The 27,907-nt window shown below is 44.6% G+C and overlaps 1 protein-coding gene across 1 annotated transcript in view; it reads left to right on the top strand.

The window, feature by feature from the left end:
* LOC126100560 (uncharacterized) overlaps positions 1–27,907 on the top strand; it is a 167,739-nt gene that overhangs the window by 116,832 nt on the left and 23,000 nt on the right. Inside the window, exons 5-7 of the mRNA XM_049911216.1 lie at positions 454–541; positions 10,451–10,630; positions 24,631–24,771. Of these exons, the coding sequence (XP_049767173.1) occupies positions 454–541; positions 10,451–10,630; positions 24,631–24,771 (409 nt within the window). The remainder of the gene's footprint in view (positions 1–453; positions 542–10,450; positions 10,631–24,630; positions 24,772–27,907) is intronic.

Consider the following 27,907-nt stretch of genomic DNA (forward strand, 5'->3'; position numbering starts at 1 on the left):
GCAGGACCTGACCGTCATTTTGCAGGACAATGCTCAAAGACGTACAGTGGAACTTGTTTGACTGATGCGGCTGCTAAGTGCTATACCACCTACCCCTGACTTAAGCCCTCGTGAGTTCAACTCGATTTCTAAACTGAAGGAAACACATCACTGCATTCGCTTCAGTTTGAAGTATACACAGTTTGAATTCGATATGAAAGTTAATTACTTGTCCTCGACACATGCGTATGCAATGATATGGTAGTGAAGTGGAAGTAGATGAAGAAGAAAGACTGATATCTGGTTACTAGCTTTGTCAAGATTTAACGTCAGAACGATCAAGAATGTTACAGTTTAGCGTCTGGAGCTAACACGACAATTAATATACCAGAATTTACTGGTAGATGTATATAGGAGCAGTTCATTCTCGGTTGTCGATGCTCCAGCGATGGTGTGTATGTGTCCTTGCCGCAGGTTCTTCAGGCCGTCTCGGCGCTCAGGCGACATCGAGAGCAATAAGGGCTGTTCGCACCAGGGAACCTGTTGGAACCACGGCCTCACGGTACGTCTCTGCATTCTCACTGTGTCTCCTACATTTTTAGAAATTCTCGCCTACTTTGTGGGAGTGCAATCCGTACAGCTCTTTTGTAGCACAATTCTCCGCTGCTTACAATGGAACCTCCCCATTGCACCCCCATCAGGTTTAGTTATGAATTGGCACAGTGGATAGGCATTGAAAAACTGAACACAGATCAATCGAGAAAACAGGAAGAAGTTATGTGGCACTATGAAAAAAATAAGCAAAATAAACAAACTGAGTAGTCCATGTGCATGATGACAACATCAAGGATAGTGTAAACTCAGAAGTGCCGTGGTCCCGTGGTTAGCGTGAGCAGCTGCGGAACGAGAGGTCCTTCGTTCAAGTCTTCCCTCGAGTGAAAAGTTTTAATTTTTTATTTTCAGACAATTATTAACCGTCCGTCCGTCCGATGCGAGGTAACTGGGAACGCTACACCTAAACAAACATCGAAACACATGTCAGTCGACTACAGCGCACGGAAGGGAGAGTATTCCTGCTAACGAGGCTCCCTGGCTGGCAGTTGACCGTTCGCTACTTTGGACGAGAGTGCATTAAATATGTGAGATGTATTCCGTGGGCAATATGAATCCAGCAAATACAGCGGACGGACGGACAGATAATAATTGTCTGAAAACAAAAAATTAAACTTTTTCACTCGTTGGGAGATTTGAACCAAGGACATCTCGTTCCGCAGCTGCTCACGCTAACCACGGGACCATGGCGCTCCTGAGCTCACTTTCTCCTCGATGTTGCATATGTTGCGCATGGACTACTCAATTTGTATATTTTGCTTATTTTTTTCGTAGTTCCACACAACTTCTTCCTGTTTTCTCGATTGATCTGTGTTCAGTTTTTCAAGGCCTATCCAATGTGCCAACTTATAACTAAATCTGAGGGGGGTGCGATGGGGAGGTTCCCTTGTTAGAAGGAGCGTTTTAAGTTATAATGCGCTTCTATCATGTGCCATACACAGAAAGCATGCAAATCCATACGTGAATTTTTTTTTTCCAGGTGTAAGCCATCAGTTACTTAGTTTCGGAATGTTACCTCTTCGTGAGTTCTGCTGCTCTTTTTGTGTTTGATGTCATAAGTTGGCACTGTATCAGACATAGGAAATTCTTCATTAGTAAAAAAACTCATTTACAAATTAATATCTATTCCGTGCTGTAAATATTGTCTGAGCAGCATAAATTAAATGAACTTTGGCACATATCCCAATACTCCTGATCTGCACATACTTTAATTCCACAGTGCCTGATTCATTCCTCTGTGGAGATATACACAGCTGACTTTTTCCTATCTAACATAAAACTAAGAGGAAATTACATGGTAAAAGTGCATTGAAAATATGAGTATATGGCGTACGAATTACTGACGAAATAGTATTCTCAGATGAAGCTTCTATGTAAAAATAATACACGAATCTCTATAGCTTTCAATGGTCTTATTTCTCCTCTGTCTGACTCGTAAAAAAATTGATATTTATGTTCTTTCATCTTCACAGCAGCTGGGTTCCTCTCGTAGCCAGGCCTGAGCGACCTAGCCTTCTTTTCTAGTCTTTCCCAGTATATATCTTCCTCCTCCCCGAGGATGAACTAATAGTTCGGAAAAGTAGGATAGTGTCGTGTACTTTTATACAACACCTGGTCAAAAGTATCCAGACACCCATTTGTGGACGTTACTACGGGGTGTGTCCACTCTTCGCCTTTATGAAGGCTTAAACACTACTGGGGACAGTTTCAATGAGGTGTGTGAATGTCTGTCGAGGAGTGGCAGCCCATTCTTCCTAAACAACGAAAACCAGAGAATCTGGTGATGTTGGACGCTGGAGCGAAGTCGACATTCTCGTTCATCCGCAAGGTGTTCCATTTGGTTCATATCGGGGCTTTGGGTAGCGAAAAGCATTTCATGAGTGTTGTTGTCCACAAACCATTATCACACAGATGCTACTTTATGACAGCATGCATTGTCACGCTGTTACAATCATCGCCTTCGAAATGTTTCTCTACTGTAACGCAGCACACAGTGCTGTACAATATATTCATACACTCCTGGAAATGGAAAAAAGAACACATTGACACCGGTGTGTCAGACCCACCATACTTGCTCCGGACACTGCGAGAGGGCTGTACAAGCAATGATCACACGCACGGCACAGCGGACATACCAGGAACCGCGGTGTTGGCCGTCGAATGGCGCTAGCTGCGCAGCATTTGTGCACCGCCGCCGTCAGTGTCAGCCAGTTTGCCGTGGCATACGGAGCTCCATCGCAGTCTTTAACACTGGTAGCATGCCGCAACAGCGTGGACGTGAACCGTATGTGCAGTTGACGGACTTTGAGCGAGGGCGTATAGTGGGCATGCGGGAGGCCGGGTGGACGTACCGCCGAATTGCTCAACACGTGGGGCGTGAGGTCTCCACAGTACATCGATGTTGTCGCCAGTGGTCGGCGGAAGGTGCACGTGCCCGTCGACCTGGGACCGGACCGCAGCGACGCACGGATGCACGCCAAGACCGTAGGATCCTACGCAGTGCCGTAGGGGACCGCACCGCCACTTCCCAGCAAATTAGGGACACTGTTGCTCCTGGGGTATCGGCGAGGACCATTCGCAACCGTCTCCATGAAGCTGGGCTACGGTCCCGCACACCGTTAGGCCGTCTTCCGCTCACGCCCCAACATCGTGCAGCCCGCCTCCAGTGGTGTCGCGACAGGCGTGAATGGAGGGACGAATGGAGACGTGTCGTCTTCAGCGATGTGAGTCGCTTCTGCCTTGGTGCCAATGATGGTCGTATGCGTGTTTGGCGCCGTGCAGGTGAGCGCCACAATCAGGACTGCATACGACCGAGGCACACAGGGCCAACACCCGGCATCATGGTGTGGGGAGCGATCTCCTACACTGGCCGTACACCACTGGTGATCGTCGAGGGGACACTGAATAGTGCACGGTACATCCAAACCGTCATCGAACCCATCGTTCTACCATTCCTAGACCGGCAAGGGAACTTGCTGTTCCAACAGGACAATGCACGTCCGCATGTATCCCGTGCCACCCAACGTGCTCTAGAAGGTGTAAGTCAACTACCCTGGCCAGCAAGATCTCCGGATCTGTCCCCCATTGAGCATGTTTGGGACTGGATGAAGCGTCGTCTCACGTGGTCTGCACGTCCAGCACAAACGCTGGTCCAACTGAGGCGCCAGGTGGAAATGGCATGGCAAGCCGTTCCACAGGACTACATCCAGCATCTCTACGATCGTCTCCATGGGAGAATAGCAGCCTGCATTGCTGCGAAAGGTGGATATACACTGTACTAGTGCCGACATTGTGCATGCTCTGTTGCCTGTGTCTATGTGCCTGTGGTTCTGTCAGTGTGATCATGTGATGTATCTGACCCCAGGAATGTGTCAATAAAGTTTCCGCTTCCTGGGACAATGAATTCACGGTGTTCTTATTTCAATTTCCAGGAGTGTATATTCCCGCATTTAGAGTTTTATGAAGCACAGTAAGAAGGCAGTGCACTAACCACGAAAAACACCACCTTACCGTAGCACCACCTCCTCCGTACTTCACTGTTCGCTTTACACGTGATGGCAGTTAACTTTCTTCTGACGTTTGCCTCACTTAGCCCCTTCCATGGGTCTGCCAGAGAATGTAGCGTAATTCGTCACTCCAAATCACTCGTTTGCAGTCATTTTCCGCCCAGTGGTGCATCTCTTTACACCCCTCAGTTTCGCTTAGCATTGACTACAGAAATGTAAGCAGCTGCTCGACCACTGTATGCGATTCTTTTTAACTCCCTATGTACAGTCACTGTGCTAGCTGGACTGCTGTAGCACTTTGGAAGTCACAAGTGGTTCCTTCCGCTAATATCATGCAATGTTTACAGCCGTCCTCCATAATGCTGGACTGTCCCTGTGTGTCATTAAATGAGATGTGCTTGTTCCTGGTTTAGCTATGGTTTTTCCTTCGAGTTTCCCCTTCACAACCAAATCACCAACAGTCTGGCTGAGCAGCTATACAAGAATTTAAATGTCTCTGATGGATCTGTTATTCATGTTGACATCCAATGATAGTCCACGTTAGGAGTCACTGATCTCTTCTGACCGCCCCATTCTGCTGTTATTGCTTCTCTGCTGGAAGCGCAGTACTCCCCGCCTCCAGTGACATGCAGAGGTCTATTCCTCATTATATAGGGAGTTCGGATGCATTCAGTCAGGTAGTGTATGTGTCTGTCGACAGGACTAAATATTGCAGGTCCTAAAGATAAGTAACGTCATCCCCGTACAGAGGCGCTCGCTTGCCTGTCGCTACCGACCGATCGCCGTGTCATCCTCCGCCAGTGGTGCCCTTGGATGCGGTATAGAGAAGCATGGGATCGAGCACACCGCTCTCCATCAAGTACTGGCCACAATTTTGTCCTTATAATTTCAGATTTTTCAGTGGATTTTCGTTTGATACATGAAGTTTACTGAAACACAGCACCTCAATGTCTGTCCTCTGTCTTTTACCAATGACCGCCTCATCCAGCTCCTTATTGCCTTCTATGATAGTACTGAACGTAACTGGAAGGTGTACTGGAGTGGAAACTCCGACTTATTTGCCAGTAAAGCGCAGCCGCCGTTCAATTGTGCTCCGATCAAACGATCGCTGCCTCCACATGCTCGTTCCCTTCTACGATGTTACCGGATAATATAAGAGGGAGAGCACCAACGCAGACTCCGACTTGCTCGTCGGTCTACCAGGTCCGCGGACCAGCCGTAGTTGCTCAGTTTCGCTAGTACGAGGGGCGTTTGAAAAGTCCGTGCAAAGTTCGAGAGATGGCACCACCGGCGCATATCGAGATCATGTTTAATTAGTAGTATCTTTGGAAAGAACGCACACCAAGTTTCAGCCATATTGGTCTATTTCTTTGTGTTTGGCATTCGTGTGAATCAAGGAAGTCGAGTGATTGTCAAAAAATGGACGAAGAAGAATTTCGTGTGGTGATTAAAGATTACTTTATGAAAGGCAAAACGCCTCAGAAGACTAAAGAGAAGCTTGACAAACATTACAGAGACTCTGCACCTTCGATTAGAACATTTTATAAGTGGTTTCAAAATTTCTGGAGTGGCCATATGGGCTCAAGTGATGCTGAACGTTCTGGACGCCCTGTGGAGGTTACGACTCCAGAAATCATTGATAAAATCCATCATATGGTGATGGATGACAGAAGAGTTAAGGTGCGTGAGATTGCTAGTGCTGTGGGCATCTCGAATGAACGGGTACATAATATTTTGCATAAACATTTGGACATGAGAAAGCTATCCGGAAGATGGGTTCCGCGATTGCTGACGCTTGACCAAAAACAGAATCGTGTGAAGTGTTGCAAGGATGGTTTGCAGCTGTTCAGGAAGAATCTGCAGGACTTTAAGCGTCGTTTCGTCAGTGTGGATGAAACATGGATACGTTAGTATACTCCTGAGACCAAACAACAATCTAAAGATGGTTTACCAAGGGAGGCCGGCTGGAGTGGCCGTGCGGTTCTAGGCGCTACAGTCTGGAACCAAGCGTCCGCTACGATCGCGGGTTCGAATCCTGCTTCTGGCATGGATGTGTGTGATGTCTTTAGGTTAGTTAGGTTTAATTAGTTCTAAATTGTAGGCGACTGATGACCTCAGCAGTTAAGTCGCATAGTGCTCAGAGCCATTTGAACCAACCAAGGGAGAATCTGCACCAAGAAAGGCGAAGACCAGTCCTTCACCTGCAAAGGTTATGGCGATTGTCTTTTGGGATTTTCAAGAATAATCCTCACGGACTATCTGTAAAAGGCTAAAACTATTACAGGTGCTTATTATTCATCGTTATTGGAACGTTTGAAAACCGATCTGCAAGAAAAACGCCGGCGATTGAACAGCAAAAAAACTCCTCTTCCATCACGACAGTGCACCAGCACACACCTCAGCAGTTGTGGTCGAAAAATTAATGGAAATACACTATTGGCCATTAAAATTGCTACACCACGAAGATGACGTGCTACAGACGCGAAATTTAACCGACAAGAAGAAAATGCTGTGATATGCTGAAAGGGTACAATTACCGCCCGACATTGAAAATAGGTACAACATACTTCATTATTTTTGTCAGAACAACACATTTTTTTTGTAAAACTAACTCAATTTCAATTAATACAGCGAAGCCGGATACCAGTGTGGGAAAGAATGACAATTTATTTATTTAATTGATCACATGTGCACTCCCACAAAATAAATCCCTACATCCAGTTTGGTGAGATCTGTGAAATGAATGAATGTATGGTCGTCTGCTAACCGCAGATAGTGAATGTGAATATATGATCATCTTTGAGTCGATCCTTTGGCCACCTTTGGTGGGACCAAAGAGATGAAATTTACCTGAGCTTTGAGCGCCAGAAATGTGGCTGACCAATACGATAGCATGGTCTTCCCCCACCTTGACAGAGGTGCGAGAGGACCTCGAGAACGGCCATGTTTCAGCACTCTGCCGCTGGATCCTGTGCTGTTAACACCTGTTTTAGTTGTGCTCCGTAATGACGAAAGAGTGGAGTCATGGTATGCATGTGGAATATTTAAGAGTAGTTTGAAATAATAATTTCTCTATTTCAGGAACTTTTGTGGGGAGAATTAAATGTCAGGCAGGTAATATTAATGGGATTGTAGTAATCTTCGGAAGTGACCAACGGTCACAATGAAACCACGTGTAGCAATAAGTTGAAATACTTCCGTGTGCTTAAGTTAAGCTGAATTACTAGCGTGTGTACAATAAGTTGAAATATTTAAGAAATAGCGTGTGTACCATAAGCTGAAATATTTAAGTAATGGCGTGTGCAGGACTTGAAATTAGAGACGAGTACTTCCACGTGGTGAGTACTGTGTGAGTCTCAATCTATGTATGAGACAAAGGATAAAGAGAAGTACTCGTCCATTGTATCAGTTCAGGACTCGCGTGTGTGATGAATATGTTCTTAATATTACTTTGCGTGATATGATTCCGTGTGACGCTAGATTTAAACTCTGAGAGAGAATCAAGGTGAGTCGGCCGTCTATCCAGCAACGCCACTTGGCTTGCATTGCACAGGAAGACGTGCATATATCTCCAGAGTTCACAGTAGGAAAGTAGAATTACGAAGTGGGGCTGTGTCGTGTGAAACTGGGATAAATATTAATTGAAGTGGGAAAGCTGAAAGTGATAATGTTGTGACTATTCACTGTCTTGTATTTCATATTGTAGTGTGGTGTATGTCATGTAATTTGGGTATGTGTGGTTTGCATGGGAGAGTAGCGAGGTAGTTTCAAAAGATTAGTGGGTTATGCTTGTTCCTTCTGTACCGCTCGGTCTGGAGGGAAGTTTCGTGATGATGATTGTGAGAGTCGAAGTGTGAGAAATAATAAAAGATCCACCATCCTACCCAGAAAGTGCACTGTAGCGTTAAATAATTACGAGACCATAATATAGAGATTCACCAATGTAAAGCCATGCCCACTGGGCGGAATTTCTCATGTGTTCTCGTTGTAGGTTATAGAATTTGTGTGTTTAGGTTAGAGAATTTATCGGAACAAATAAGATAGTGAAAAGAAAAAGATTGATGGACTTTTCCATTGAACTGTATGTTGCCATAATGTCCCGAATTTATAATGTGTGCGCCATTCATATTCAGTGCGGTGACCATGTGTTGACAAAAGCCGTTAAATAAAAGACAAAAAGAAAATGTGGTATTGCCAGTGCGTAGTGTACAGTCAGAGTTCTGTAAATTACTGATAGTCAGATGCGTGTTTCCGTTGCGTATTATTCATACAGGAGGATAATTTGTAACTTAATTGTGAGTACGAGAGTTCATGTTACTCGATAAATAAGAATGAATCCACTCGCTTGGCAGACCACTCATCTTGCAGGCCTGACTGCTTGATGCCACAGTATGAGCAAGGCATGTGGGTGCCTCTCAATGTAAATGATTAGCTTTTCAGAGCATTCACTCAAGGTTGGCGCCGGTGGCGACACCTACAACGTGCTGACATGAGAAAAGTTTCAAACCGATTTCTCATACACAAACAGCAGTTGACCGGCGTTGCCTAGCGAAACGTTGTTGTGATGCCTCGTGTAAGAAGGAGAAATGCGTACCATCACGTTTCCGACTTTGATAAAGGTCGGATTGTAGCCTATCGCGATAGCGGTTTATCGTATCGCGACATTGCTGCTCGTGTTGGTCGAGATCCAATGACTTAGCAGAATATGGAATCGGTGGGTTCAGGAGGGTAATACGGAACGCCGTGCTGGATCCCAACGCCCTCGTATCACTAGTAGTTGAGATGACAGACATCTTATCCGCATGGCTGTAACGGATCGTGCAGCCACGTCTCGATCCCTGAGTCAACAGATGGGGACGTTTGCAAGACAACAACCATCTGCACGAACAGTTCGACGACGTTTGCAGCAGCATGGACAATCAGCTCGGAGACCATGGTTGCGGTTACCCTTGACGCTGCATCACAGACAGGAGCGTCTGCGATGGTGTACTCAACGGCGAACCTGGGTGCACGAATGGCACAACGTCATTTTTTCGGATAAATCCAGGTTCTGTTTACAGCATCATAATGGTCACACCCGTATTTGGCGACATCGCGATGAACGCACATTGGGCCGGCCGGAGTGGCCGTGCGGTTCTGGGCGCTACAGTCTGGAGCCGCGTGACCGCTACGGTCGCAGGTTCGAATCCTGCCTCGGACATGGATGTGTGTGCTGTCCTTAGATTAGTTAGGTTTAAGTAGTTCTAAGTTCTAGGGGACTGATGACCACAGCAGTTAAGTCCCATAGTGCTCAGAGCCATTTGAACCATTTGAACGCACATTGGAAGCGTGTATTCGTCATCGCCATACTGGCGTATCACCCGGCCTGACGGTATGGGGTGCCATTGGTTACACGTCTCGGTCACCTCTTGTTCACATTGACGGCACTTTGAACAGTGGACGTTACATTTCAGTTGTGTTATGACCCGTGGCTCTACCCTTCATTCGATCCCTGCGAAACCCTACATTTCTGTAGGATAATGCACGACCGCATGTTGCAGGTCCTGTATGGGCTTTTCTGGATACAGAAAATGTTCGACTGCTGCCCTGGCCAGCACATTCTCCAAATCTCTCACCAACTGAAAACGTCTGTTGAATAGTGGCAGAGCAACTGGCTCGTCACAATACGCCAGTCACTACTCTTGATGAGCTGTAGTATCGTGTTGAAGCTGTACGTGTATACGCCATCCAAGCTCTGTTTGACTCAATGACCCGGCGTATCAAGGCCGTTATTACGGCCAGAGGTGGTTGTTCTCGGTACTGATTTCTCAGGAGCTATGCACCAAACTGCGTGAAAATGTCGTCACATGCAGTTCTAGTGTAATATATTTGTCCATTGAATACCCGTTTATCATCTGCATTTCTTCTTGCTGTAGCAATTTTAATGGTCAGTAGTGTAGGATTCCAACTCGTTTAACCCCCCCCCCCCCCCCTATTCTCCAGACGTGGCTCGCTCGGACCACTATTTGCTCCCCAATTTGAAGAAATGGCAGGCGGGACAAAGATTTTATTTAACCGAGGAGGTGATTGCTGCAACTAATAGCTATTTTGCAGACTTGGACAATTACTATTATTCGGATGGGATCAACAAATTGGAACTGCGTTGGACAAAGTGTATAAGTATTAAGGAGACTATATCGAAAAACAAAAAAGGTTTACCTCAACACATAAGTAGTTTTTATTTTCGCACGGTCTTTTCAAACGCCCCTCGTATGCTCCTTATGGCGTTCTTCGCAACCCTGTAAATCACATTGTGAAAATATTTGGCATTTCCGTGTAAGACACAGGATGAGGGCAGTTGGCATGTGTCACAGCTGGCGGCGAAGTACCTGGCGGCGGGCGTGGCGCTGCAGGCGGCTCGCCACCTGCTGGCGCAGTGGAGGCGACCTGCGGGCCCCGGGCGCGGGCGCGGGCTGGCTGCACTGCTGGTGGGCGCCCTGTGCGGCGACAACTCGCTGGGGCTCTTCCTCGCCGCCTACGTCGCTCTCTACCAGGTACGCTAGACTGCACCCCACCACGCGCTCTTACTGGCTTACAAACTCCCACTGGTAAACGCATATAACGCAACAGAATTGTTGAGGCTTTTGTGGCCACTTTTTCATGTATTACTTGTTGCAATTGGTCCTGGGATCTTCAGGCGTTTGTTCTATCATTCTTCTGACGTTTCACCAGCAGTCATTGTCATAGGAACACATATACTTTCACAAAGTCATGGAATACCTCCTATATCGTGTCAGACCTTTTTTATCCAGCGTAGTGTAGCAACTCCACATGTCATGGACTCAACTTCGTTGTAAGTCCTCTGCAGATATATTGAGCCATGTTGCCTCTATAGCCGTCCATAATTGCGAAAATGCTGCCAGTGCAGTATGTTGTGCAAAAGCTGACCCCTCGATAACGTCCCATAAATGTTTGATGGGATTCAAGTCGAAAAATCTGGGAGTAGCGCGATAAAGCGGGTGCCCACACTTTTGATCTCAAATTATTGTGCTAATTAATTAAATGGATCAATTAAAGCACCCCTCCCCTTAACCTATTGTTCTTCTAAGTGGTTTATGACACCCTGGTGGTTGATTTATGCCCCCTTAGGTACGGGACAAAAGCTGCTTCTGAGAAACCGCCACCCCTACCCCTCCCTTATCATTCTGTGAAATCCACAACACTACGCCTCCCCCCTTCCCCTCACCAATATGAAAACACTTTTGATATCAAATTACTCAACTAATCAGTTAAATTGATCAATCAACTACCTCTTTCCCCTCTGGGCAATCCCCCAGCCTTCCATTCCTCTCCACTACTCCCCCCCCCCCTCTCTTACCCATCTGGAAATTGGCAGGAATAAGACTCAGTCTGTGCTGAGCTGCTGGTGAGGAACGATCGCACGATACAAAATTCAGTTCATGTCAGTTGTCATAACGATATAATGTTCAATTCAGTTTGCTTACTTGGGCAGAGTTCACGTCTGCACCACCACTTTCCATGCCGTAATAACTGTAAGCACCGAGGAATGGAATGAAGTGTGACATGTTAGTCGCCGTTTTGGACCACCCGCTTGTTTTTATGCTGGCCAGGTCACAGAGTGTCAAGTGCACACATCTACACACCACGGGGGTCGGGCCGTGTCTGCCGCCCAAGCGCCACTGATTACTAACTGGAACGCCGAACACACATATCTGCATGACATGGAGGTTGGAAACAGCCCAATGTCCTAATTACAGACCACAATACTATATACTCGTACAATCGACTGCGGAGCAGAAGTTGATGTCCTTTGATATTAGATACCCGGGAAACCATTTCTGCTGTCTCTACTACTTTCTGTTGTAGCACCTGTGCCTCAAACCAGTAGACCTACCTGCCAGAGGGACGTTCGTTTGTTCTCATGACCCCCAAACAAAGCACCAGGTGGCGACGTTCCTTTGATCAGGAAACTGCGGACTCGCTTCCTCCTCCGTCTGTCTCAAGTGGTTCCTTCCTATTTGTGTGTACACTTGTATGAACCAGTGTGTTCAAACACACAGACAGAGATTTTCATCCCACCTCAGAATACTGTGCTCCTATTGGCTGAGGACGAGGGAGAGCTGGCGCAATTCCGATATAAAAAATGGCGGGAAATAGTCCGTCTGTACTACCCTATCAAAGCTCTGGAAGGTGTAAGCCAAATAGATCGCTTAAGCACTACCAGCACCTTACGATGACTCTTCTTCGCAATAAAACGCGTTTTCAACAATTGAGTATCACACACACACACACATCTTGCACATAAAGTAATAAAATTTCCGCGACAAATAGACTGCAGCCCTAAATATATCTGAGGCCTTGCATGCACTGATGTTTGCAAAAACAAGTATTTCCTCCATCACAATGTTTCCACTAAACGCATCTGGCGAGAAAACCTGCCGATGGCACACACTCCCGATAACGAAGAGCACACTGTGTGCTGAGTTCAGGAGTGCCATGGGCTGCGGCTCTGCTAGCAGCACTGGCAGTTGCGCTGCCAACTCCACACTCTCAGAAGCCGGAGAGACTGTCACCGTGACCACCAAGCTGTCGCCTGATCATTTTACATGGGGTTAATAATCGTCTACTGCAAGCACTCGTCATATTGAATCTCCTCATGCAATGCAATATGTGCGGTGGTGTGTGCTTATTGAAATAAATGTTCATACTTCCTGTTTACTCAGGGGATCAGGAACTATTACTATAAATAAAAGTTTTGAGTTCTTACCGATTAATATATTTAATAAAAGTTCACATGCACAAACGTAGTAATAATCATCTAACCATTCTGAAATTTATCAGTTTTAACATTAATGTACTGAAGCATATATTAGTTCCATCCCTAGATTATGGCGCAATACTTTCTATGCTACGCACAGGCAGGTTATGATGACGTGGAGTTAGTAGCAGTGACCTCATCTATAGCTACATAATTACTCTGCTATTCACAATAAAGTGCCTGACAAAGGGTTCAATGAACCACCTTCAAGCTGTCTCTCTACTGTTCCACTGTCGAACGGCGCGCGGGAAAAACGAGCACTTAATTTTTTCTGTGCAATCCCTGATTTCTCTTATTTTATCGTGATGATCATTTCTCCCTATGTAGGTGGGTACCAACAGAATGTTTTCGCAGTCCGAGGGAAAACTGGTGATTGAAATTTGATGAGAAGACCCCGCCGCAACGAAAGGCGCCTTTGTTTTAATGACTGCCACTCCAATTCACGCATCATGTCTGTGGCACTATCTACCCTATTTCGCGATAATACAAAACGATCCGCCCTTCTTTGTACTTTATCGATATCATCCGTCAGTCCCACCTAATGGGGATCCCACACCGCACAGCCATACTCCAGAATAGGGCGGACAAACGTGGTGTAAGCAGTCTCTCTAGTAGACCTGTGGCACCTTCAAGTGTTCTGCCAGTGAATCGCAGTCTTTGGTTTGCTCTACCCACAATATTATCTATGTGATCTTTCCAATTTAGGTTATTTGTAATTGTAATCCTTAAGTATTTAGTTGAATTTACAGTCTTAAGATTTGTGTGACTTATCGCGTAATTGACATTTAGTGGATTTCTTTTAGGACTCATGTGAATAACGTCAAATTTTCTTTATTTAGGGCCAATTGCCACTTTTCGCACCTTACATATATCTTATATAAATCAATTTGCAATTCGTTTTGGTCATCTGATGACTTTACAAGAGGGTAAATGACAGTATCATCTGCAAACACTCTAAGACGGCTATTAAGATTGTCTCCTACATCTTTAATATCGATCAGTAACAATAGAGGGTCTATAACACTTCCTTGGGGGAACGCCGGCTATTATTTCTGTTTTACTCGACGGCTTTCCGTCTGTTACTACGAACTATGACCTTTCTGACAGGAAATCACGAATCCAGTCGCACAACTAAGGCCATATTCAGTAGGCACGCAGTTTGCTTAGAAGATGCTTGTGAGGAACTATGTCGAAACCCTTCTGGAAATCTAAAAATATGGAATCAATTTGACATCCCCTGTCGATAGCACTCATTATTTCATGAGTATAAAGAGCTAGTTGTGTTTCACAAGAACGATATTTTCTGAATCCGTGCTGACTATGTGTCAATAAATCGTTTTCTTCGAGGTACTTCATAATGGTTAGAATACAGTATATGTTACGAAACCCTATTGCAAATCGACGTTAGTGACATGGTCCTGTAATTCAAGGGATTACTCCTACTTCCATTTTTGGGTATTGGTGTGACTTGAGCAATTCTCCTGTCTTTAGGTACGGATCTTTCTGTGAGCGAGTGGTTGTTTTTAATTGATAAATATGGAGCTATTTTATCAGCATACTCTGAGAGGAACCTGACTGGTATACACTCTGGACCAGAAGAAGTCTTGCCTGTATTAAATGATTTAAGCTGCTTTGCGACACCGAGGATATCTACTTCTATGTTTCTCATCTTGGCAGTTGTTCTTGATTGGAATTCAGGAATACTTACTTCGTCTTCCTTGGTGAAGGAGTTTCGGAAAACCGTGTTTAATAAATCTGCTTTAGTGGCACTGTCATCAGTGACTTCACCGTTGTTATCGCGCAGTGAAGGTATTGATTGCGTCTTGCCGCTGGTGTGCTTTATGTATGACCAGAATCTCTTTGGGTTTTCTGCCACATTTCGACACAGAGTTTCGTTGTGGAAATTATTGAAAGCATCTCGCATTGAAGCTCGAGCTATATTTCGCAATTTTGTAAAATTTTGCAAGTCTTGGGGATTTTTCGTTCTTTTAAAATTTGGCATGCTTTTTTCGCTGCTTCCGCAACAGCGATCTGACCCGTTTTGTGTACCATGGGGGGGATCAGCACCATCACTTATTAATTTATGTGGTATGTGTCTCTCAATTGCTGAGATACTATCTCTCTGAAATCATTTCACAACTTTTCTACGCTTACATGACCAGATTGGAAGGAGTGAAGAATAACTCTCAAAACGGTATTAAGAGCATTTTTATCAGCTTTTTTTTTTGAATTGATATACTTCGAGTTTATTTTTGATGGTTGTAGGTGTTCGGCCTAACAGCAACTGCCTTGTGGTCGCTAATCCCTGTATTCTTCACAACACTCAATATTTGTCCAGGATTATTTGATGCTAAGAGGTCAACTATGCCTTCTCAACCATTTACGCTTACAGTGGGGTCATGAACTAATTGTTCAAAATAATTTTCTGAGACAACATTCAGTACAATTTCGGATGACGTTTTATGCCTGCCGCCGGCCTTAAACGTATACTTTTTCCAGCATATCGAGGGTAGATTGAAGTCTCCACCGACTACAACTGTATGAGTGGGGTACCTATTTGAAATGAGACTTAAGTTTTCTTCTAACTGTTCAGCAACTATATCTTCTGAGTCGCGCGTTTGGTAAATTAATGGTTTAGTCCGATTGTCAAGTATAACCTCTACCCATACTATTTCGCAGGAACTATGTACTTCAATTTCAGTAGAAGGCAAACTACTTCTGACGGCAATTAATACTCCACCACCAACTCTATTTAATCTATCCTTTCTGAACACAGTTAGATCGTTTGAAAAAATTTCGGCTGAATTTATTTCGGGCTTTAGCCAGCTTCCTGTACCTATAACTATTTGAGCTTCAGTGCTTTCTTTTAGGGCTTGGAGCTCTGGTTCTTTTCCAACACAGCTACGACAATTTACAATACCGATCGTTTCTACAACTAACTTACTGTGTTTTACCTGTACCCTTTTAGACGGACGCCGTTTCTGTGGTTCCCTGAGACCCTCTAACCTAAAAAACGCCCAGTCCCTTCCACACAGCCCCCGCTACCCGTGTAGCCGCTTGTTGTGTGTAGTGGACTCCTGACCTATTAAGTGGAATCCGGAAACCCACCACCCGATGGTGCAAGTCAAGGAATCTGTAGCCTACACGGTCACAAAACCGCCTGAGACTCTGATTCAGACCCTCCACTCGGCTCTGCACCAAAATCTGCTGCAGATGGTGAGCTCCGCCTTAACCTCGCAAGCGAGATTGGCAGTCTTTACCGTTTCTGCTAGCCGCCAGACACCAGAGAGAATCTCCTCCAATCCAAAGTGATATACGTCATTGGTACCGACATGAGCCACCACCCGCAGTTGGCCGCACCCTGTACTCTTCATGACATCCGGAAGCACCCTTTCCACATCCGGAATGACCCCCCTGGTATGCACACAGAGTGCACACTGGCACCCTTCCCCTCCTTGGTAGCCAAGTTCATAAGGAGCCCCATTATGCGCCTAACGTTGGAGCTCCCAGCTACCAGCAAACCCACTCTATGCGAATGCCCAGACCTTGTGGGCCGAGAAGCTTCCTCTGGAACAGGGTAGACTACTGCATCCGGCTCAGAGACATCGTCAGCCACAGATAACGCCCGAAACGTGTTCGTCAAACGAACTGGGGAGGCCCTACGATCGACCCCTTGGAAAGTTTTTCTCTGCCTGCCAGACTTTGGAATGATCTCCCACTTGACCACAGGTGAGGCGTCAACCTCAATGCAGGCAGTACCCAGGGCAGCCATAGCAGTGGACCAATCCCTCGCTTTCCCGTGCCCGACCCCCTACAGTGATGCCCCTTGGCTGCAGCCTCAAGCTGTGTGATGGAAGCCAATGCAGCCTGTAGCTGTGAGCGAAGGGTAGCCAACTCAGCTCACATATGTAGACAGCAATCACTGTTCCAATCCATTACTGCAATCGCTACTGTTTGCAGCCTGTAAAAATATATAACAAACGAATGGTGTACTCGTCTTATTAGCATCAGGAACACAAGGTGTTCTCTCTCTGATGGTCTATCCAACAGTAGCATACTACCGCAACCCACATCCTTCTGAGTCAGTTTAGTGTTTTCATGCCTTGGTCCCCCTCTACGATTTTTACCCTCCGCACTTCTTTCCAATATTAAATTGATGACAGCCACTGTGGCCGAGCGGGTCTAGGCGCTTCAGTCCAGAACCGTGCGACTGCTACAGTCGCAGGTTCGAATCCTGCCTCGGGCATGGATGTGAGTGATGTCCTCAGATGTTAAGTCCCATAGTGCTCAGAGCCATTTGAACCATTTAAACTAAATTGATGATCCCTTGATGCCTCATAATGTGTCCTACCAACCGATATCTTCTTCTAGTCAAGAAGTTCTGCCAGAAATTCCTCTTCTCTCCAATTCTATTCAGTACCTCTGCATTAGTTACATGATCTACGTATCTAATATTCAGCACTGTTCTGTAGCACCACATTTCTAAATCTTCTATTCTCTTCCTGTCCAAACTATTTATCGACCATGTTTCCCTTCCATACATGGCTACACTACATAAAAATACTTTCAGGAAAGACTTCCTGACACTTAAATTTATACTCGATGTTAACAAATTTATCTTCTTCAGAAACTCTTTCCTTGCCATTACCAGTCGACATTTTATATCCTCCTTACTTCGACCATCATCAGTTATTTTTCTCCCCAAATAGCAATACTCATGTACTGCTTTAAGCGTCTCATTTGTTAATCTAATTCCCGCAGTATCACCCGATTTAATTCGACTACATTCCATTATCTTCGTTTTGGTTTTGTTGATGTTCATCTTATATCCTCCTTTCAAGATCATGTCCATTCCGTTCAGCTGCTCTTCCAGGTTCTTTGTTGTCTCTGACAGAATTACAACGTCATTGGAAAATCTCAAAGTTTTTATTTCTTCTCGATGGATTTTAATTCTACTCCAAATTTTTCTTTTGTTTCCTGTACTGCTTGCTCAATGTACAGATTGAATAACATCGGGGAGAGGCTACAACCCTGTCTCACTCCCTTCCCAACTACTGCATCCCTTTCATGCCCCTCGACTCTTATAACTGGCATCTGCTTTCTGTACAAATTGTAAATAGCCTTCCCTCCCTGTTCAAAAAATGGTTCAAATGGCTCTAAGCACTATGGGACTTAACATCTGAGGTCATCATTCCCCTAGACTTATAACTACTTAAACCTGACTAACCTAAGGACATCACACACATCCATGCCTAAGGCAGGATTCCAACCTGCGACCGTAGTAGAAGCGCGCTTCCGGACTTTCCCTCGACGTATTTTGTCCCTGCCACCTTCAGAAGAGCACGAGAAATGGCCGACAGCTCTGCAGTGAAAACACTGTAGCCGTCTGGTAAGGAGTGCTGTTCAATATGTCCTCCATGAACATATGCGAAGCCAACGTGACCATTAGTCACCGAGCCGTCGGTGTAAACCACTTCATGGTACCGATACATGTCAAGAATCGAGAGGAAGTGACAGCTGACAGCGGAGAGCCGTGGCGTTAACTGGATCCCTAGGACCATGTGGAAGGTCCAGGCGAAGCTTTGGCCTGGGTGTACACAATAAAGGAGTACGTGAATGGGCCTCGAGTCTAGGTGGTAAAGGCAAGGACTCTGCTTCGGACAGATCGGACGCGAACCACAATCGTAAGCCCTGACCTGGGCCTCCGATGCGGGAGATGAACCGCCGTAGGTGGGAAAAGGAGACTGCAGTTCGGATGCTCAGGAGAACTACAAATGTGTGCAACGTAACTGGTGACTTCTTGTGCACGCCTTACCTTCAATGGAGGGACTCCAGCCTCCACCTGGGCGCTGGTGACCGGACTCATCCTAAAGGCTCCCGTTGCCAGACTAACGCCACATTAGTGCACTGGGTCGAGTAAATGCAACGCTAAGGATGCCGCCGAACCATTAACCAGACTCCCATAGTCAATGCGGGATTGAACAGGGCTCTGTAGAGCTGCAGCAGCGTAGAACGATCTGCACCTCAGTTGGTGTTGCTCAGTTGGTGCTTCCAACACTTCCACTTCAGCTGACAAAGATGAGGAAGCCACGTCAATCGGGCGTAGAAAACCAGTCCTAAGAATCGATATGTATCCACTACAGTGAGTGGATCGCCGTTAAGGTAAAGTTCTGGTTCCGGATGAACGGTACGACGCCGACAGAAGTGCATGACCCACGACTTCACGGCTGAAAACTGGAAGCCGTGGGCTAGAACCCATGACTGGGCCTGGTGGATGGCTCCCTCTTGGCGCCGCTCAGCAACACCAGTACTGGAGGAGCAGTACGAAATGCACAAGCCGTCTGTATACAGAGAACATTATCCAGGTCCCATCTCCTTAAGTTTCCACCTTTTTGCAGTTTCTTCAGTTTTAATCTATAGTTCATCACCAATAGATTGTGGTAAGAGTCCACATGTGCCCCTGGGAATGTCTTACAATTTAAAACCTGGTTCCTAAATCTCTGTCTTACCATTATATAATCTATCTGAAACCTTCCTGTGTCTCCAGGCCTCTTCCACGTAAAAAACCTTCTTCCATAATTCTTAAAAGTTTTAGCTATGATTAAGTTGCGCTCTGTGCATAATTCTACCAAGCGAGTTGCTCTTTCATTCCTTACTCCCGTTCCATATTCACCTACCACTTTTCCTTCTCTTCCTTTTCCTACTATCTAATTCCATCCCCCATTACTATTAAATTTTCATCTCCCTTCACTATCTGAATAATTTCTTCTGTTTCATCATACATGTCTTCAATCTCTTCGTCATCTGTACTATTGCGGCAGGCGAGACCTTCCTGTCTGTCTTTGCTACTATAAAGTGTTACAATGCTGTTCGCAGTAGCTTATCCGCCCTCCTATTCTTGTATTCGTTATTAAATCTACTCCTGCATTATCGTTATTTGATTCTGTATTTATAACCCTGTATTCATCTGACCAGAAGTCTTGTTCCTCCTGCCACCGAACTTCACTAATTCCCACTATGTCTAGCTTTAACCTATCCATTTCCCTTCTTAAATTTTCTAACTTACCTGCCCGATTAAGGGATCTGGCATTCCACGCTCCGATTCATAGAAGATCCGAATGGGGGACTATTTTACCTCCGGAATATTTTACCCAAGAGGACGCCATCATCATTTAACCATACAGTAAAGCTGCAAGTTCTCGGGAAAAAATACGGCTGTAGTTTCCCCTTGCTTTCAGCCGTTCGCAGTACTAGCACAGCCAAGCCGCTGTGGTTAATGTTACAAGGCGAGATCAACTATCCAGATTGTTGCCCCTGTAACTACTGAAAAGGCTGCTGCCCCTCATCAGGAACCACACGTTTTTATGGCCTCTCAACAGATACCCCTCCATTGTGGTTGCATCTATGGTACGGCTATCTGTATCGCTGAGGAAAGCAAGCCTCCCCACTAACGATAAGGTACATGGTTCATGGGAGGAGGCAGAACCGATTATCGCTGGAAAAAATTTGTTCCAATTTTGACTACCAGGTACAAATCTGGCACGGTGACTAAAAGAAATTTGTAAAGAAATATTTCCATAAGTAGTGGATTAGGAACGAGACCTGGAAGAACAGTTCATACAAGTGAGAAAGACATAATATTGATTTTATTATTAACCTGCGCTTACGCAGCTTGCTCAGTATGAGCGCCAGACGAGGGGCTGTGCAGCTCCAGATTTGCAGATGGTGGTCAAACAGTAATTTTTTTCAGCATTAGTGAACTCCGCATTAACGCATTATCATATCTACAAAGTTTCGCTGATAAACGGTAATTGCAGCAGACACTGGACCTCCGTGAGCAATTGTACTTTAATTATAACCTCCCGGTAGAGAAGCATCAGCACCTACTCTTTCTAGACGTTTCTGTTATAAGGAAGGGAGTGAACTTGAATCGCACGTCAATCGAAAACCGACACACATAGACAGATACTTGCACAAATTATTATATCATCCCCCGAACCAGAAAAGAGCAATTATTAATACGCCCTTAGCGAACAAAGAGGATGCATATGCTATAGAGTCTCGGACGCCAGATGCAACACCTGGAAGTCGTACTGAGGAGCAAAGGGTACTTCACTACTTGAATATGCGTCATAAAGCCTAACACGCGAAGAGTGGTACGTCGGAAGAAGAAATGTCGGGAAGTGATGGACAGAATCGGTCGTACACGATTATACAGTGCATCAGATCGCTAAAGGAGAAAAGGAATCCACTCCCAGTGTCGGGAATATGCAGCATGTCGTGTACATGTGGAAAATATATTGGAAAGATTGGACATTCCATCAGTATTGCGACCATTGAACGGCACTGGAGGTTGTGACAAGTGGAGAAATCGGCCGTGGCGGAGCGCTAGCTGTATGGGACCGACCACACAGTACTTCCGCATCATGATTCACTGCCAAGTGACAAAGCTCGATGGAAATTGGAATATCCATAGAAAGAATTGTTACAGAACGGGATTATTGACTTCCAGGTCTTTGAACAGGATGGAGCTGTTGTAACGCTGTACTCCTTTTCGTTGGTACATCTTTTCGTTGATACATTCGGCCATGACTTCATTTTTATGCACGACAGCGCGCGGCTATATCGAACAGCGCAGGTGGAAGAGCTCTTGGAACGAGAGGATATTCGGCGACTGGAAGGGCCTGCTCGTCTCCCCGACTTAAATCCATCGACCACGTGTGTAATGTGTTGGGGAGACGCACTGCAACACGCCCAGCACCACCAACGACCGCCCAGTAGTTGTTAAGCGCGATGGAGGAAGGATGGGACGTCCTATCACAAGACCCAACCCTGTGGCCACCAGAGGAGCACTCTGCAGAGCATTCATGGCTGTCTGTAGTCCTAGGCGACCGGACATCCTATCAAGAACCATGTACCGCCTTTTCTGATGTTCAGAGGGCCTTCATGAATCCCTTCAATGTAATTATCGTCTTTGAATAAAAGTATATTTCTGTTCGTCTCATTGCGTATTCTCTCGGTTACCTTTCGTACCATACTGTAGTAAGTCTTTTATAAGTACGGTTCAAGTTTCATGGAGCTATGTTACTTGGCAGTGACCCATCATACGAACGTTACTTTCGTCGTTAACGTTTGTTCACAAGGGTAAAATTCGCCGACACGCAGGTTCTCGCTATTGAGAAGAGTTATCACAACCGTTGTTCAGGGACTCCCTAGAAATTCACAAACGTGGTAACATATTTAGCAATAAAGAAGAAAGCGTTAAGGTAAATGAATTCCGTTACTGGTAACGGGAAAGGCCATGAGACGTTGCCGCGAGAATAGCTACACACAGGGTGAGGCAGCTAAGACAAGCCGCTTCAGATACATCCACAACGAATCAATATATCGAGGTGCGGTTTTCGCCAAATTATAGCGGACAATATGATGAATTTCGGACATTCAGAAGTAATTTTTATCGTTTATAAACGACTCACGCGAAGCTAAACGATTTCAAGGCGCAGCCTGAAGAGAATCTATTACCTGTTTGAGAAAACATCAATCGATATAAATCGTTCCAACGATGTTGCCTGTCATTATTTAAATCCAAATTGAAAATGTTATTCAACACTCTTCAAAATTCAATTTCTGTAAACCATTATAGGAAAATATATTTTAATATATCTTTAGGGGCGGCTCCACCTTAAGACCTTTAAATACGAGTCGCATCTGCTCAAGCATATGCAGTGAATATCCTGAAGAAATGTGCTCCAAAATGAAGTAAACCGTGGGAAAACATTGCAGAAACGGGGATTCCCATCTAACAAATATAATATCACTAATGAGTCGGAACAGTTTCGAAACTGTTCGACAGGACGCTACCTGCAATAAGCAGACGCAAATCGCTGACGCATCAAACGGCGCGCGGGGTAGCCGCGCTGTCAGGGGCGCCTTGTCACGGTTCGCGCGGCTCCCCCCGTCGGAAGTTCGAGTCCTCCCTCTGGTATGATATGTGTGTGTTGTCCTTAGCGTAAGTTAGTTTAAAGTAAGATTAAGTAGTTTGTAAGCCAAGGGACCAATGACCTCAGCAGTTTGGTCCCACAGTACCTTACTACAAACTTATCAAATACTGACTGGAAATATGGAAAGAGCCACTCAACTTTTGCAGAACATTTGAGAGAAAGTAACCACAAACCTATTACAAGAGAAAATGATATGAAAATAATTAGAATAAATAATGAAAGACATCTCGTAATACTACAGGAAAATTATCATATATACAAAACAAAGGCTGAAAAGAAACAACTACTAAATGCCAAAATAAATATGACTAACAACTCACTGTTTACACTCATTGATCATATAATAGACAGAAATCTCAACAAAATATTACACATCCGATTCCTCTAATAAGTATACACAGGAAAATACAGTAATGATAATAATTATTATTTTTTTAAGATTAAATAAATGAATAGAAAATAGTAATAAAAATAAAATAAACTATTTTTATTTTATTAAAAAAAAGAAATCTCTCTCCCTCTCTAACACACACACACACACACCCACACACACACACACACACACACACACACACACACACACACATTCGCAAAACAGTTGAATGCAGAAAACTGAGAATGTTGGTAACACAGAAAAACAAATAAATCTCTGTATTAAAAAGATGGCAGTTACAGTGATGTGTAACGTAAACAGTAAACTGAAAGTGAACTGTAAGATGTCCACCTGGTTGCCAGACGAGAAAAATCAGTTTGCTTAGATGCAGTGAATTAGAAGTTACCTGTAAATAACTTTCCATTTCATAAAAAAACGTTAAGGAAGATGCCTTGTAAAAAAGGCGAAACGTGTCTGCGTGCATAAATAAAAATAAAAATTTCGATGTACAGCATGCAAAAAAGTCATTTTCTTTGAAACAACTGCAATTTACTGATATTTTAAATACGTTTCCTAACACTCAAGATTTTACTTTCTTCACTAACTGTAGTACTCTATTTTTAAGAGAGTATGTAGAAAGAAAGAAACGGCTTTCCTTACAGGCAAAATTAATATTATAAGGAAATGTATGTATATTTTTCAAATGTCTCTATAGTTGGATTTAACATTCCTTGTTGAATTTTCGCACTCCACGTAGCCAATATTAAAACCAACGTCCAAACAAGATTACCTTTCCGAAGTTTTCCTTTTCTCTGGAGGTTGTAGTTTTTACCTTTCTGTCAATAATGGTTTTAATGCGGTGTGAAGTTCTAATGGAAGGCGATCAGACATTTTAGCTGTGCTTTCTTCTCTTTCGCCGCTAGTTAATGTTTGAAAACTGGTTTTAAATAACTATCAGACAATTTTTCGACTTGCTTGAGACATATTTTGTCATGAATTATTCAGGCAAGCACTACTTAACGTGCCGCTCATACGAGAACACAAAACAGACGATAAAAGACAACAGAAGATCGAAAATTTTCAATTTTAATTAAGAGTCCTTTGTCCTCTTCAGCGAAATTATATCTTAACTTTCTTATAGATCTTTATACAATGTAGTTTCAGATTATCAATAAAAAATTGTTTTTATCGTTGGTACTTGTATCATTTGTCATTAAAATTTTCATCTCACTTTTACCGCACGTACTTTACATCACATAACCTTGAAAAGTAGTCGTACTGGCTGTATTGTATCCAGCAAAAAGCCAACACAAATAAAAAATAAAAGTGTGGTGGCCGCAGGCGGTGCGCTGCGGGTTGTGCCGGCTGCGGGGCGAGGACCGGTCTGCGCATGCGCTCCTGGCCGGCCTGGCGAGCGGCGCCGCCTTCTGGCTCCACCCGGACCTCACCATCGCCTTCGCCGCCGTAACGACGCTCGTACAGGTACTGCACGCAGCGGCTGCAGCAGATGGCCTTCATACGTGTTTGTACGCTTCTGGCCAGCGCAACTCATTCACTCATGCCCTACAATTCCTTAATAGAAACGGTGATAAAATTCGTTGTACACAGGTATTTAGAAGTCGGGAGTAGAAAGAAAGGAAGCTGACGTTATTTACGGATTGTAATTTAAGTTCGGATTGTACTGTACTTATAGATTCGCGCAATGCAGATGAATGTTATAGAAAGTGACTGAGCACTGGAAGCATACGAACTTACACGTGGTTAAAATCGTTACCACTCCTAAGACACAGAGGCCTGCAAGCAGTCAGTCTAACTGCATCATTACGACTCCACGATCATTCTAACGTTAAATTGGAAAACATATAGCAACAACAGTCAACGCACCTCTATCTAGTGCATTCTTACAACTTCCACGGAAAAAAAGGACAGTAGCATAGTTAATGGCCACATATGTCAAAGGACACACTAAAATCAAAACCTTTCGATATTCTTCTACATTTACATCTAAATCTACATCCATACTCCGCAAGCCACCTGACGTTGTGCGGTGGAGGGTACCTTGAGTACCTCTATCGGTTCTCCCTTCTATTCCAGTCTCGTATTGTTCGTGGAAAGAAAGATTGTCGGTTTGCCTCTGTGTGGGCTCTCTCTCTGATTTTATCCTCATGGTCTCTTCGCGAGATATACGTAGGAGGGAGCAATATAATGCTTGACTCCTCGGTGAAGGTATGTTCTCGAAACTTCAACAAAAGCCCGTACCGAGCTACTGAGTGTCTCTCTTGCAGAGTCTTCTATCATAGAAGACAGAGTTTATCTATCATCTCCGTAACGCTTTCGCGACTACTAAATGATCCTGTAACGAAGCGCGCTGCTCTCCGTTGGATCTTCTCTATCTCTTCTATCAACCCCATCTGGTACGGATCCCACACCGGTCAGCAGTACTCAAGCAGTGGGCGAACAAGCGTACTGTAACCTACTTCCTTTGTTTTCGGACTGCATTTCCTCAGGATTCTTCCAATGAATCTCAGTTTGGCATCTGCTTTACCGACGATTAATTTTATATGGTTATTCCATTTTAAATCACTCCTAATGCCTACTCCCACATAATTTATGGAATTAACTTCTTCCAGTTGTTATCCTGCTATGTTGTAGTTAAAAGATAAAGGATCTTTCTTTCTATGTATTCGCAGCACATTACACTTGTCTATATTGAAATTGAATTGCCATTCCCTGCACCATGAGTCAATTCGTTGCAGATCCACCTGCATTTCAGTACAATTTTCCATTGTTACAACCTCTTTATATACTGCAGCATCATCCGCAAAAAGCCTCAGTGAACTTCCGATGTCATCCACAAGGTCATTTATGTATACTGTGAATAGCAACGGTCCTATGACACTCCCCTGCGGCACACCTGAAATCACTCTTACTTCGGAAGACTTCTCTCCATTGAGAATGACATGCTGCGTTCTGTTATCTAGTAACTCTTCAATCCAGTCACACAATTAGTCTGATAGTCAATATGCTCTTACTTTGTTCATTAAACGATTGTGGGGAACTGTATCAAACGCCTTTCGGAAGTCAAGAAACATGGCATCTACCTGGGAACCCGTGTCTATGGCCCTCTGAGTCTCGTGGACGATAGCGCGAGCTGGGCTTCACACGATCGTCTTTTTCAAAACGCATGCTGATTCCTACAGAGTAGATTTCTTGCGAAAGAAATTTAGTTTATCTAGTTTAATTAAACAGCGCCAATCCGTGTCTTCAATAAATACCATCTCCTGCTTGCTAAAGTCTCCTCGATCTAACACAACTAGTCCTTTGATGCTGCAAACCACGTGTCCACAACCTGCAGTCGTACATTTATTATGTATATTCCTGTATAGGGGAGACATTTTAATTGAAAGTTGAATACACGGTGTTGGCTGATAGGTACTATATTGCAGTACCTGTGTTGTTCAGAAGCCGACCGTTGTGACCGAGCTGTTCTAGGCGCTTCGGTACGGAACCGCGTTGTTGCTGCGGTCGCAGGTTCGAATCCTGCCTCGGCCATGGATGTGTGTGATATCTTTAGGTTAGTTAGGTTTAATTAGTTCTAAGTCTAGGGGACTGATGACCTCGGATGTTAACTCCCATAGTGCTTGGAGCCATTTGAACCATTTGTTGTTCAGAAGTAAGATTCAAAATTTCTTCGGACATGCACGTATGTCCGAAGGAACAGGTACTGCGTCGACTACAGCCATTATGAAATACATGAGATGTGTTCGCGTTTGCGATTATGGGCAACCATCAGCTGTATAATGGAATGACGACAATGAAAATTTGTGCTGGACAGGCATCGAACCCGGATTCCCCGCTTGTCGTACCGGTCGCGTTACCATTTAGGTTTGCGAGTACGATTCACAGCCGCACCCAAGCATCCGTATGTCATCAACCATGTGTCTACAACCTCCACTCGTACATTCATTATGTGTATATTCCCGTACAGGGGACATATTTTAATAGCTTAAGTGTAATGCTGCCGCTCCTGATAAGCGGGAAATCCAGGTTAGAATGCCGGTTCGGCACGTATTTTCAAAAAATGGTTCAAATGGCTCTGAGCACTATGGGACTTAACATCTGAGGTCATCAGTCCCCTAGAACTTAGAACTACTTAAACCTAACTAACGTAAGGACATCACACACATCCAAGCCCGAGTCAGGATTCGAACCTGCGACCTTAGCGGTCGCGCGGTTGCAGACTGAAGCGCCTAGAACCGCTCGGCCGGCTAGTATTTTCACTGCCGTCATTCCATTATAAAGCCGATGGTTGTCCATATTTGCAAATGCGACTACATTTCACAACGGCTACCTGTAGCAGCCGCAGAGTCTGTTCCTTCGGAGAGGCGTGCATGTTCGAAGGATCTTTGCATCTTTGCATCGTAATTCTGTGCAATGCAGGCACTGCAATATCGTACACACTATCTTTTCAAAACTATCCGAACATCTATTAGCGGACATTAGAAAGAGGTACGGTGGGCATACTGTAACATGTGTTCATATCTTCCTGTATTTATCGCTTATTTAAGCGCAATAACGGGACTATACCATAACAACGAAACACACCCCCGTACCGTAA

Source organism: Schistocerca cancellata, chromosome 1, assembly GCF_023864275.1.
Source record: "Schistocerca cancellata isolate TAMUIC-IGC-003103 chromosome 1, iqSchCanc2.1, whole genome shotgun sequence".
Classification (NCBI taxonomy): domain Eukaryota; kingdom Metazoa; phylum Arthropoda; class Insecta; order Orthoptera; family Acrididae; genus Schistocerca; species Schistocerca cancellata.